The sequence below is a fragment of the Pan paniscus genome, chromosome 23 (genome assembly GCF_029289425.2).
Source record: "Pan paniscus chromosome 23, NHGRI_mPanPan1-v2.0_pri, whole genome shotgun sequence".
Classification (NCBI taxonomy): domain Eukaryota; kingdom Metazoa; phylum Chordata; class Mammalia; order Primates; family Hominidae; genus Pan; species Pan paniscus.
Window position 1 is genome coordinate 27,966,183 of NC_085927.1, and position 13,938 is coordinate 27,980,120.

Here is a 13,938-nt window from a genome sequence, read left to right on the forward strand (position 1 = left end):
TTATATAATAGTGTTCTTGGGATCTGACTTTTCCCCATTTAACCATAGTCCTGAAGGAGCTGCTGCATTGCTACACAACTGGAAGCTCAAGCTAAATTAGAAGTTGGGGCCAGATACGGTGGCTCACGCTTGTAATCCCAGCAATTTGGGACGCTAAGGTTGGAGGATCACTTGGGGCCTGGAGTTTGACACCAGCTGGGGCAACATAGTGAGACTCCATCGCTACAAAAAATTTAAAAATTAAGAAAAAAAAAAGTTGGATGGCTGTTTTATACTGTAGGTCTGGTATGTTTATAACCAGAATAACAAATATGCATTTAAAGTCTGAAAACTGTATACTAGATTTAAATGAATAAATATAATCTTTCACCAAATATATAGATATATGGGCTTTAGCATATATACTAGAGTTAAAGGTGGAAGATGATGAAATTCATGATTAAGATTGCATCTATAATTACACAATCAGGTTTTATAAGAAAATTTGAGGAACATTAGGCTAAAAATCAAATTTGGAAACTTAGTGATTTGTAGTTTGTCTCTGGCTTTTGGGTTGGCAAACGACTTCAGTGATGTGGATTCTTGATAAATACAACAAATTTGAATACAACAAATTAGAGAATATCAATTTTTTTTCTTTTAATTACAGACAGGGTGTTACCCTGTCGCTCAGGCTGGAGTGCAGTGGTATTATCACAGGCTCACTGCAGCCTCAATCTCCTGGGGTCAAGCTTGCTTCCTGCCTCAGCCTCCTACATTGTTGGGATTATGGGCATGAACTTGTGCCCGGCTCAATTTTTTTTTTTTTGGGAGACGGAGTCTAGCTCTGTCACGCAGGCTGGAGTGCAGTGGTATGATTTCGGCTCACTGTAACTTCTGCCTCCCAGGCTCAAGCAATTCTCTTGCCTCAGCCTCCGGAGTGGCTGGTATTATAGGCGCACGCCACCATGCCTGGCTAATTTTTGTATTTTAGTAGGGATGGGGTTTCACCAGGTTGCCCAGGCTGGTCTGGAACTCCTGACCTCAGGTGATCCGCCTGCCTCGGCCTCCCAAAGTGCTGGGATTACAGGTGTGAGCCATCACGCCGGGCCAATTTTTTAATTTAAAGCATTTATTCAAAATATAAATACTTCTTCCTGCTACCAAAGAAATACTGAGACTTTTTTATTTTCTAGCAAAAGAGGGTTGTTGCTGAAGAGACTTTTTTTTTGAGATGAAGTCTTGCTCTGTCGCCCAGGCTGTAGGGCAGTGGCACGATCTTGGCTCACTGCAACCTCTGCCTCCCGGGTTCAAGTGATTCTCCTGCCTCAGCCTCCTGAGTAGCTGGGATTACAGGCACCTGCCACCATGTCTGGCTAATTTTTGTATTTTTAGTAGAGACCGGGTTTCACCATGTTGGCCAGGCTGGTCTTAAACTCCTGACCTTAGGTGATGCACCCGCCTCGGCCTCCCAAAGTGCTGGGATTACAGGCGTGAGCCACTGTGCGTGGCCGCTGAAGAGACTTCCAAAAGCTTAGATTGTTATTAATTTTATCTATTCTCCCCTCTTTTTTTTCTTTTCTTTTTTTTTTTTTTTTGAGATGGAGCTTTGCTCTGTCATCCAAGTTGGAGTGCAATGCGTAATCTTGGCCCACTGCAGCCTCCGCCTCCCTGCTCTGAGCGTTTCTCCTGCCTCAGCCTCCTGAGTAGCTGGGATTACAGGCGCCTGCCATCATGCCCAGCTAATTTTCATATTTTTGAAGAGATGGGGTTTCACCATGTTGGCCAGGCTGGTCTCGAACCCCTGACCTCAGGTGATCTGCCCGTCTCAGCCTCCCAAAGTGCTGGGATTACAGGCATGAGCCACTGCGCCCGGCTGACTCTTCTTATTTTCATTCTTCTTGACATGTTACTACGTTTGACACAGTTGTTCACTGCCTTCTTATTGAAGTGCCTCCCTGACTTCTGTGATTACAGTCCTTCCTGGTTTTCTTTCTACCTTTCTGTTTCAATCTGGACTGAAAGGGTTCCTCTTCCAGCTTCTCATCTTTTGACTACCCCTTAAATGTTAGTGGATTCTAATGTGTTCTTTTTAAGATTATACCAGTATTTTTGAACATGTTTTGTAGCCTATGTCTCCTTTATTAAAATAAGGTAAATAAAAATTTCTGTGGCTCCTATTCTGGTGGCATTGGCGGTGGGAGGCACGTTATTTTTCCTTCTTGTCCCAGCACTGAGAATCACTGCTGCAAAGAAGACTGAAAATTTACTGAGCCTTACCTTCTATAATCTGTAGTCTGAAAATAATAGGTGATTTTCCTTTTCCAAGTCTGAAAGTATATTGAATATTCTTTTACAAACTATAGTCCCTCTGACATTTTGACACACCCCTCCCATTGAAAATCACTGTTCATTCACATTGGTTTTTTTTAAAAGATAGGATCTTGCTCTGTCACCCAGGCTGGAGTGCAGTGGTGCAGTCCAGGCTCACTGCAGCCTCAACTTCCTGGGCTCAAGCTATCCTCCCATCTCGGCCTCCCAAGTAACTGGGACTACAGGCATGTGCCACCATGCCCAGTTAATTTTATTTTCTTTCAGGCTATCTTGAACCCCTGGCCTCAAGCAGTCCTCTTGCCTCTCTGCTTCCCAAAGTGTTGGGATTACAGGTGTGAGCCACCACACCCTGTCGTCCATTCACTCTTCTTTTTTTTTTTTTTTTTGAGACAGAGTCTTGCTCTGTAACTCAGGCTGGAGTGCAGTGGCGCGATCTCGGCTCACTGCAACCTCTGCCTCCCGGGTCCCGGTTCAAGCAATTCTCCTGCCTCAGTCTTCCGAGTAGCTGGGATTACAGGCATGCGCTACCATGCCCAGCTAATTTTTGTATTTTTAGTAGAGACAGGGTTTCACCATGTTGGCCAGGATGGTCTTGAACTCCTGACCTCGTGATCTACCCGCCTTGGCCTCCCAAAGTGCTAGGATTATAGGCGTGAGCCATGGCGCTGGGCCATTCAGTCTTCTTAGGTAATTTGATTGACTTATACAGAATACTTAGAATTTTGTATCTCCAGCCTAGACCTCTTTATTTATTTATTTATTTATTTATTTATTTATTTATTTATTTGAGTCGGAGTCTTACTCTGTTGCCCAGGCTGGAGTGCAATGACCGATCTCAGCTTACTGCAAGCTCCGCCTCCCAGGTTCAATTGATTCTCCTGCCTCAGCCTCCCGAGTAGCTGGGATTACAGGTGCCTGCCACTGTGCCTGGCTAATTTTTGTATTTTTAGTAGAGACGGGGTTTCACCATGTTGGCCAGGCTGGTCTCGAACTCCTGACCTCATATGATCTCCCTGCCTCAGGCTCCCCAAAGTGCTGGGATTACAGGCGTGAGCCACTGTGTCCAGCCTAGACCTTTCTTAAAGACTTTTTTTTTGAGACGGAGTCTCGCTCTGTCGCCCAGGCTGGAGTGCAGTGGCGCGATCTCGGCTCACTGCAAGCTCCGCCTCCCGGGTTCAAGTGATTCTCCTGCCTCAGCCTCCTGAGCAGCTGGGACTACAGGCGCCTGCCACCACGCCCGGCTAATTTTTTCTATTTTTAGTAGAGACAGGGCTTCACTGTGCTAGCCAGGATGGTCTGGATCTCCTGATTGCATGATCCACCTGCCTTGGCCTCCCAAAATGCTGGGATTACAGGTGTGAGCCACCACCCCTGACTTCTTAAAGACCTTTATATCCAACTGCTTGTTCTGTATCACTACCTGGATGACCTGTAGGTACTTGAAAATTCAGTGCAGATGCTCCTCAACTTACGGTGGGGTTACATTCTGAGAAACTCAACATAGGTGGAAAATATCATACGTTGAAAATGCATTTAATACACTTACCAAACATAGCTTAGCCTATGCTTAAAACACATTAAGCAAAAAATTTTTTTAAAATTTTTTGTAGAAATGGGATTTCGCCATGTTGCCCAGGCTTGTCTCAAACTCCTAAGCTCAAGTGATCCCTCTGCCTTGACCTCCCAAAGTGCTAGGATTACAGATGTGAACCACTGTTCCCAGCCACACATTAAGCACATTTAAGTGTGCTTAAAACACATTAGCCTGCAGTTGTGTAAAATCATGAAATATAACAACTATGTTATGTAAAGTGTTGACTATCTTATCAAATTTCTTTTTTTTGAGACAGAGTCTTGTTCTTGTTGCCCAAGCTGGAGTGCAGTGGTGTGATCTTGGCTCATTTCAACCTCTTCCTCCTGGGTTCAAGCAGTTTTCCTGTCTCGGCCTCCCAAGTAGCTGGGACTACAGGTGCATGCCACCATGACTGGCTAATTTTTGTATTTTTAGTAGAGATGGGGTTTTGCCATGTTGGCCAGGCTGATCTTGAACTCCTGGCCTCAGTTAATCCACCCGCCTCAGCCTCCCAAAGTGTGGAGTTACAGACATGAGCCATCGTGCCCGGCCATCAGATTTCTTGAATACCATATTGAAAGTGAAAAAACAGAGTGAGGCCAGGCGCGGTGGCTCAAGCCTGTAATCCCAGCACTTAGGGAGGCCGAGGTGGGTGAATCACGAGGTCAGGAGATCGAGACCATCCTGGCTAACACAGTGAAACCCTGTCTCTACTAAAAAATACAAAAAATTAGCCGGGCGTGGTGGTGGGCACCTGTAGTCCCAGCTACTCCGGAGGCTGAGGCAGGAGAATGGCGTGAACCCGGGAGGTGGAGCTTGCAGTGAGCTGAGATCGCGCCACTGCACTCCAGCCTGGGGGACAGAGTGAGACTCAGTCTCAAAAAAAAAGAGAAAAAACAGAGTGGTTATATGGATACTTGAAGTTCAGTTTCTACTGAATGCATATCCCGTTTGCACTGCCGTCATAAAGTGAAAAAATTGTAAGCCAAACTGTCGTTAAGTCGGGGACTGTCTGTATACCCTAAAGTGATTTCCTTATCCTTCCCAAAACCGACTCTTCCTATATTATCTGATTTGAGAAATAGGAGTAATACCACTTACCTTACAGCTTCCTGGGTCACTCTCTCATTGAGTTAACCAATAGATCTTCGAATTCCTAACCTTTTTCCTATCCATCCTTCCCTTTTCAGTGTTCTGTTCCTATGCTAGTTCATGCCTTCTTACATCTCTTGCTGAGGTTTTTCCATATTCTCCTAACTTGTCTCCTTGCGTCTACTCTTCAGTCTGTCTTCCTTACCACCTCCAGTATGATTTTTTTTTTTTTTTTTTTTTGAGACAGGGTCTTGCTTTGTCACCCAGGCTGCAGTGCATTGGTATGTGATCATAGCTCCCTGTAACCTCAAGCTCCTGGGCTCAAGTGATCCTCCTGCCTTATCAGCCTCCCAAGTAACTAGGACTACAGGCGCATGCCACCACACCCAGGGCTAATTTCATTTTTTGTAGAGACAGGGTCTCACTGTGTTGTCCAGTCTGGTCTTGAATTCCTGGTGTCAAGTGATCCTCCTCCCTTGTCCTTCCAAAGTGTTGGAATTATAAGCATGAGCCACTGTGCCAACCACTTATATCTATAGCCATTTTATTTTGTATATTTGAAATTCTGCTTCTATTTTTAAAAATTGTTTATCATTCTAGGATATTTATCTTAGTTTGCTTATCACAGATCTTAAATTTTGCCGACATTGCCTCTTTTTCCAGTCTGTATTTTTGTTATATGTATTTTTGGTTTCCTATGAAAACTCCTGAGGTCTGGTGATTTATCATGTTTGTCTTCATGTCTAATGCCTATAGAGTACCTTGCAGCTTAATAAATGTGTGTTGAATGAACACAAAAAAATTATCAGAAAACTTTATCTTCTATTTCTTTTTGTTTTTGTTACTGAGACAGGATCTTGCTCTGTCACCCAGGCTGGAGTGCAGTGGCGTGATCATGGCTCACTGCAGCCTCTACCTCCTGGGCTCAAGCAGTTATCCCATCTCAGCTTCTGAGTAGCTGGCATTATAGGTGTGCACCAGATGCCTGGCTAATTTTTAACATTTATTTAGAGACAAGGTTTTACCATGTTACCATGTTGTCAGGCCGGTTTCAAGCAATCAACCTGCCTCTGCCTCCGCCTCCCAAAGTGCTGGGATTACAGGTATGAGCCAGCACACCTAGCTTTTTGTCTTCTCTCTCTTTTTTTCTTCTGTTTTTTTTGAGGTGGAGTCTCGCTCTGTCGCCCAGGCTGGAGTGCAGTGGCGTGATCTCGGCTCACTGCAAACTCCGCCTCCCGGGTTTATGCCATTCTCCTGCCTCAGCCTCCCGAGTAGCTGGGACTACAGGTGCCCGCCATCACGCCCGGCTAATTTTTTTTGTATTTTTAGTAGAGACAGGGTTTCACTCTGTTAGCCAGGATGGTCTCGATCTCCTGACCTCGTGATCTGCCCGCCTCGGCCTCCCAAAGTGCTAGGATTACAGGTGTGAGCCACCGCGCCTGGCCTGTCTTCTCTTTTTTTAAGACAGGGTCTTGCACTGTTTCCCAGGCTGGTGTGCAGTGGTGCAATTATAACTCACTGCAGTCTTGACCTCCTGGGCTCAAGCAATCCTCCCGCCTCAGCTTCCTGAGTAACTGGGACCATAGGCAGGCCCTACCACGCCCAGCTAATGTTTTAAATTTTTTTGTAGAGATGGAGTCTTGCTATATTTGCCCAGGCTGGTCTTGAACTCCTGGACTCAAGCAGTCCTCCCACCTCGGCCTTCTAAAGTTCTGGGATTACATGCGTGAGCCACCATGCATTGCCTATTTCCTTATTTTATAAGCTTTTTTCTGTTTTTAAATTTTCTTTTTTTTTCCTTTTCCTTTTAAACTGTTTTCCTAAAAACTAAGACACAAACAGACTCATTAGCCCAGGCCTACACAGAGTCAGGATTATTAATATCACTGTCTTCCACCTCCACATCTTGTCCCACTGGACAGTCTTCAGAGGCAGTAACACCCATGGAGTTGACATTTCCAGTAACAGTGCCTTCTGGAATCCCTCCTGGAGGACCACCTGCCCTGAGGCTTTACAGTTCACTTTTTTTTTTTTTTTAAATAAGCAGGAGTATACTCTAACAATAAAAAGTGTAGTAAATACATAAACCAGTAAGTCATCTAGTATTATCAAGTATTATGTACTGCATGTAATTGTATGTGCAGTACTTTTTTTTTTTTTTCTTTGAGAGGGAGTCTTGCTCTGTCGCCAGGTTGGAGTGCAGTGGCTTGAACCCAGGAGGCAGAGGTTGTGGTGAGCTGAGATTGTGCCACTGCACTCCTGCCTGAGTGACAAGAGCGAGACTCTACCTCAAAAGAGTTGCACAAGACATTTTGGTGTGAAACAACTGTTAAAGTGGCATGTAATAAACTTTAAACTGAAAAAATTACTTTTTTGTTCTTAGGTTTTACACATCCATAAGTAGACCTTTTTGGAGCCTCACCAGCCAATTCAATGGCGTCCTCTTCTACTGTGCCTCTGGGATTTCACTATGAAACAAAGTATGTTGTTCTCAGCTACTTGGGACTCCTCTCTCAAGAGAAGCTGCAAGAGCAACATCTTTCCTCACCCCAAGGTATTATCTTTGGCTTATGGTGGTTATAGTAAATTATAATAAGGACTTTATATATAAAAGTATATGTATCTAATTTATATGTGTGGTTATCAAATAGTACTAATAAGCCTGTAAGAATAACCTGTTAGGGCTGGGCGCGGTGGCTCACACCTGTTATGCCAGCACTTTGGGAGGCTGATGTGAGCAGATCACGAAGTCAGGAGTTCGAGACTAGCCTGGCCAACATGGTGAAACCCTGCCTCTACTAATAATACAAAAATTATTTGGGCATGGTGGCATGCGCCTATAGTCCATCTACTCAGGAGGCTGAGGCAGGAGAATCGCTTGAACCCGAGAGGCAGAGGTTGCAGTGAGCTGAGATCGCACCACTGCGCTCCAGCTTGGGCAATAGAGTGAGACTCCATCTCAAAAAAAAACCAAAAATACACAAAAAAGAATAACCCGTTATGCCATTCTTTCCATTTCCAGAAGCAAAAAACAAAAGTATTTTTTTCATTTTATTCTTTTTTTTTTTTTTTTTTTTTTTTTGAGACAGAGTCTTACTGTCTCTCTAAGGCTGGAGTGCAGTGGCATGATCTTGGCTCACTGCAACCTCCACCTTTCCGGTTCAAGCGATTCTGCCTCAGCCTCCCGAGTAGCTGGGATTACAGGTGCACACCACCATGCCCGGCTAATTTTTGTATTTTTAGTAGAGATGAGGTTTTGCCGTGTTGGCCAGGCTGGTCTCAAACTCTGGACCTCAGGTGATCGCCCGCCTCGGCCTCCCAAAGTGCTGGGATTATGGGTGTGAGCCACTGCGCCCAACTCATTTTATTCTATTTGAAAGATATTTCCAAAGCACCTGCAGCCCTCTATTGGCAGTTACATTTTTTCGATACTTCACAAATATTAGTCTATTGTGTTATACTTTCACTTACAATTGTTGAGCAGTCTGTTGTCATTCTACTAAGTGTTCCATCATAATGATACAGTTTATTTTGGCTGCCTTATTTTTTTGAGATGGAGTCTCACTCTGTTGCCCAGGCTGGAGTGTAATGGCATGATTTTGGCTCACTGTAACCTCTGCCTCCTGGGTTCAAGCAATTCTCCTGCCTCAGCCTCTCAAGGAGCTGGGACTATAGGCGCACGCTGCCACGCCCGGCTAGTTTTTTGTATTTTAGTAGAGACAGGGTTTCACCCTATTTCCCAGGCTGATCTCAAACTCCTGAGCTCAGGCAATCTGCCCGCCTTGGCCTCTCAAAGTGCTGGGATTACAGGCGTGAGCCCCAGGCCGGCTTGGCTGCTTTTTAGAGATTCTCCGTCTTTGGTGGTGTTTCAAACTTAAACACATCTTAGTGAAACAGCCACCAAGCCAGAGAAATTCTAAAAAGCAGCCAAAATAAGTGTTTTGCACATCCAAAACAAATAAAATTTATGTTTTACACATCCACAATGGGGATTGTTTGGCTTCCTGAATTTAATAATTCATTTGTTTACTCTGGAAAAATTATTTAATATTTTATCTTTGAATACTCTCCTCATCTTCTCTACTTAACTCTACTTTCTGCTACAATCAATTGCACATTATGCTGTTTATAGAAGACGTACATGATCCTGTCTGTTCCTCCATATCTCACTATCATTTTCCTAGTTTATCTCCATTTATCTGTCTGTGAAGCCCTCTGTGACATTTCTTTTTTTCTTTTTTTTTTTTGAGACGGAGTCTCGCTCTGTCCAGGCTAGAGTGCAGTGGCACGATCTCGGCTACTGCAACCTCCGCCTCCTGGGTTCAAGCGATTCTTCTGTCTCAGCCTTCCGAGTAGCTGGGACTACAGGCGCGTGCCACCATGCCTGGCTAACTTTTTTTTTTGTATTTTTAGTAGAGATGGGGTTTCACTCTGTTAGCCAGGATGGTCTTGATCATCTGACCTCATGATCCGCCTGCCTCGGCCTCCCAAAGTGCTAGGATTACAGGCGTGAGCCACCACACCTGGTTGACATTTCTTTTTTTTTTTTTGAGGTGAGTCTTGTTCTGTCGCCAGGCTGGAGTGCAATGGCGATCTTGGCTCACTGCAACCTCCGACTGCCGGGTTCAAGCAATTCTCCTGCCTCAGCCTCCCGAGTAGCTGGGATTACAGGCACATACCACCAGCCCGGCTAATTTTTGAAATTTTAGTAGAGACAGGGTTTCACCATGTTGGCCAGGATGGTCTCGATCTCCTGACCTCGTGATCCGCCCTCCTCAGCCTCCCAAAGTGCTGGGATTACGGGCATGAGCCACCACGCCCGGCCGACATTTCTTTATCGTCCAATTCACCCTTTCTTCATCTCTCTTTAAGCTGCTAAATAAACTTTTCACCAGATAGCAAATTTTAATTCATTTTTTATCTGTGTATATTCTGTTTTTTAATTTTCAACAACTGGCAAATGTGAAAGAATACATGAATATGTATGTATGTATTATATACACATAGACATTAACAAACGCCTTTAGTGTATTTCATATTTGTATTGGTAATGGTGGTTTTCTTAGAGGTCTATAATTACCAGAGGTTTTTCTTAGCTTTAAGATTTAATATTCCTGGCTGGGCGGGGTGCCTCACGCCTGTAATCCCAGCACTTTGGGAAGCCAAGGCGGGCGGATCGCCTGAGGTCAGGAGTTGGAGACCATTCTGGCCAACATGATGAAACCCTGTCTCTGCTAAAAAATACAAAAATTAGCCGGGCATGGTGGCGCACGCCTGTAATCCCAGCTACTTGGGAGACTGAGGCAGGAGCATTGCTTGAACCCGGGAGGCGGAGGTTGCAGTGAGCAGAGATTCCACCATTGCACTCCAGCTCTGGGCAACAGAGCAAGACTCCGTCACCAAAAAAAAAAAAAAAAAAGATTTTCTATTCTTAATTTATAATAAAGATAACTATAATGCTTGTATAAAAAACATTAATTGGGCTGGGCGCGGTGGCTCACGCCTGTAATCCCAGCACTTTGGGAGGCTGAGGCAGTTCACTCACAAGGTCAGAAGTTCAAGACCAGCCTGGCCAAGATGGTGAAACCCCATCTCTACTAAAAATACAAAAAAATTAGTTGGGCATGGTGGCAGGCGCCTGTAATCCCAGCTACTTGGGAGGCTGAGGCAGAGAATTGCTTGAACCCAGGAGGCGGAGGTTGCAGTGAGCTGGGATCGCCCTGCTGCACTCCAGCCTGGACGACAGAGCAAGACTCCATCTAAAAAAAAAAAAAAAAAAAAAAAAAGGCCAGGCGCGGTGGCTCACGCCTGTAATCCCAGCACTTTGGAAGGCCGAGGTGGGTGGATCATGAGGTCAGGAGTTCAAGATCAGCCTGACCAATATGGTGAAACCCTGGTTCTACTAAAAATACAAAAATTAGCTAGGTATGTTGGCGGATGCCTGTAGTCCCAGCTACTCTGGAGGCTGAGGTGGCAGAATTGCTTGAACCTGGGAAGCAGAGGTTGCAGTGAGCTGAGATTGTGCCATTGCACTTCAGCCTGGGTGACAGAGCGAGACTTCGTCTCAAAAAACAAACAAACTGGCTGGGTTGGGTGGCTCATGTCTGTAATCCCAGCATTTCGGGAGGCTGAGGCTGGTGGATCACGAGGTCAGGAGATCGAGACCATCCTGGCTAACATGGTGAAACCCCATCTCTGCTAAAAATACAAAATATTAGCTGGGTGTGGTGGTGGGCGCCTGTAGTCCCAGCTACTCAGGAGGCTGAGGCAGGAGAATGGCGTGAACTCAGGAGGTGGAGCTTGCAGTGAACCGAGATCATGCCACTGCACTCCAGCCTGGGCGACAGAGTGAGACTCCGTCAAAAAACAAAACAAAATAAAACAAAAAAACAAGAAACAAACCTGAAATGATGACAAGCAACAACAAAGTGGATTTCCAGTCTAGTTCTGAGAAGAGGTGAGCATGATAATAATGATACTCCACTACAGCTTTATATGAAAATTAAAATCCCTTAGATATCTTCATTTATACAAACATTTAATTTATTTATTCTTATTTTTATTTATTTATTTTTGAGACAAGAATCTTGCTATGTCACCCAGGCTGGAGTGTAGTGGTCCCATTTTGGCTCACTGCATCCTCCACCTCCTGGGTTCAAGCGTTTCTCGAGTCTCAGCCTCCTGAGTAGCTGGGACTACAGGCACGCGCCACTGCGCCGAGCTCATTTTTGTACTTTTAGTGGAGATGGGTTTTCACCATGTTGGCCAGGCTGGTCTCGAACTCTTGTTCTCAGGTGATCCACGCCACCTTGGCCTCCCAAAGTGCTGGGATTACAGGCACGAGCCATGGCGCCTGGCCTATATATAAACATTTTAAAGGAACTGTTAAGTGAAGATCCACTAGTTGTGGGATGGAAAATACTGTTTTTTTAACAGTGGTTTATTTCTGGATTTTTTTCCCCAAAGAAATGTGCAGTTATGCATTTTCAAGAATGTTCGAAGAAACAAGAATTGATTTTTTGATAAACTGACTAAAGACAATCCATTGTACCAGTTGAGGAACTTAGTTTTGGAATGTATTTTTATAAATTGATCAGATTGGTTTATTTCTACACTTACTGATTGATTGATTGATTGATTGATTGAGGCAGAGCCTTGCTCTTCTGCCCAGGCTGGAGTGTAGTGATATGATCTTGGCCCACTGCAACCTTCACCTTCTGGGCTCAGTCGATTCTCCTGCCTCAGCCTCCGAGGAGCTGGAAGTACTCGAACAGGCCCGCACCACCATACCTGGCTAATTTTTTTATTTTTCGTAGAGATCAGGATTTGCCACATTGGCCAGGCTGGTCTTGAACTCCGGACCTCAAGTGATCCGCTCACCTTGGCCTCCCAAAGTGTTGGGATTACAGGTGTGAGCCACCACACCCAGTCTACACCTCATTTATTTAATTCAACTATTTCAACTTTTGTAATGTTTTTTATTATTCCATTTCTTTATTTGTTTGCTTTTCTTTGAGACAGTCTCGCTCTCGTCAGGTGGGAGTGCAGTGGCATGATCTTGGCTCATTGCAACCTCCACCTGCTGGGTTCAAGCAATTCTCCTGCCTCAGCCTCCCAAGTAGCTGGGACTACAGACGCATGCCACCACGCCCAGCTAATATTTTTTTTGTATTTTTTTAGTAGAGACGGGGCTTCACCATGTTGCCCAGGCTGGTCTTGAACTCCTGAGCTCAGGCAATCTGCCTGCTTTGGCCTCCCAAGTGCTAAGATTACAGGCATGAGCTTCTGCACCCGGCTCCATTTCTTTTTTCTTAACTTCTCTGGAGATAATGCTGGACATTTCGTTTTGTCACCCAGGTTAGAGTGCAGTGGCACATTCTCAGCTCACTGCAACCTCTGCCTCCCGGGTTCAAGCAATTCTCCTGCCTCAGCCTCCCAAGTAGCTGGGATTACAGGCGCCCGCCACTGCGCCTGGCTAATTTTTGTATTTTTAGTAGAGACAGGGTTTCACTGTCTTGGCCAGGCTGGTCTCGAACTCCTAACCTCGTGTTCCACCTGCCTCAGCCTCCCAAAGTGCTGGGATTACAGGTGTGAGCCACCGTGCCTGGCCAACATTTCATTTTTTAAGTGGTACTTTTTAAAAAACTTTAAGCTAGTGTTGTAAACTTTTCTTTTCATAATAAAATTTCTCTAGGTGAAGGATAAAGGTTGAACCTCTGTCCCAGAGGTTCTTGAAGTGGCTGACAGTCAAAGGGCTGAACTTTTCCCCTCAGAAGCAACTGCTTTTAATGCTTTTTGAGAGCTTGCTATTTTAAATGATTGCCATTAGTACAAGTAAAAATGTACTGTGTACACGTAAATAAATAGAAATCCATCTGTCCTTAGAGATTTCACACTTATTATGACATGATTAGAATTGCATAATTATGTGCCGGGTGTGGTGGCTCACACCTGTGATCCCAGCACTTTGGGAGGCCAAGGCAGCCGGACCACCTGAGGTCGGGAGTTAGAGACCAGTTTGACCCACATGGAGAAACCCTGTCTCTACTAAAAATACAAAATTAGGTGGGTGTGGTGGCGCACACCTGTAATCCCAGCTACTGGGGAGGCTGAGGCAGGAGAATCTCTTGAACCTGGGAGGTGGAGGTTGTGGTGAGCCAAAATCGCACCATTGCACTCCAGCCTGGGCAACAAGAGTGAAACTCCATCTCAAAAAAAAAAAAAAAAAAAAAAATTGCATAATTATTTAAAAATTTACGGTATAATTGTTACTTTAATTGACATTATTTCAGGGATATTAGATTTACACAATGAATTTATATTTCTGATAGAGTTTTTAGCACAATTCTTTGTATTGTGAAGTTGTATATTTCCTTTAAACAAATAATTTGCTTCCTAAATCATGCTTAAAACAGTTACTGAGTGGCTGGGCGTGGTGGCTCACGCCTGTAATCCCAGCA

The 13,938-nt window shown here is 44.7% G+C and overlaps 1 protein-coding gene across 1 annotated transcript in view; it reads left to right on the plus strand.

The window, feature by feature from the left end:
* BCL2L13 (BCL2 like 13) overlaps positions 1–13,938 on the plus strand; it is a 100,476-nt gene that overhangs the window by 19,357 nt on the left and 67,181 nt on the right. Inside the window, 1 exon segment of the mRNA XM_055105569.2 lies at positions 7,362–7,532. Coding sequence (XP_054961544.2) covers positions 7,412–7,532 — 121 coding nt within the window. The 5' untranslated portion in view covers positions 7,362–7,411.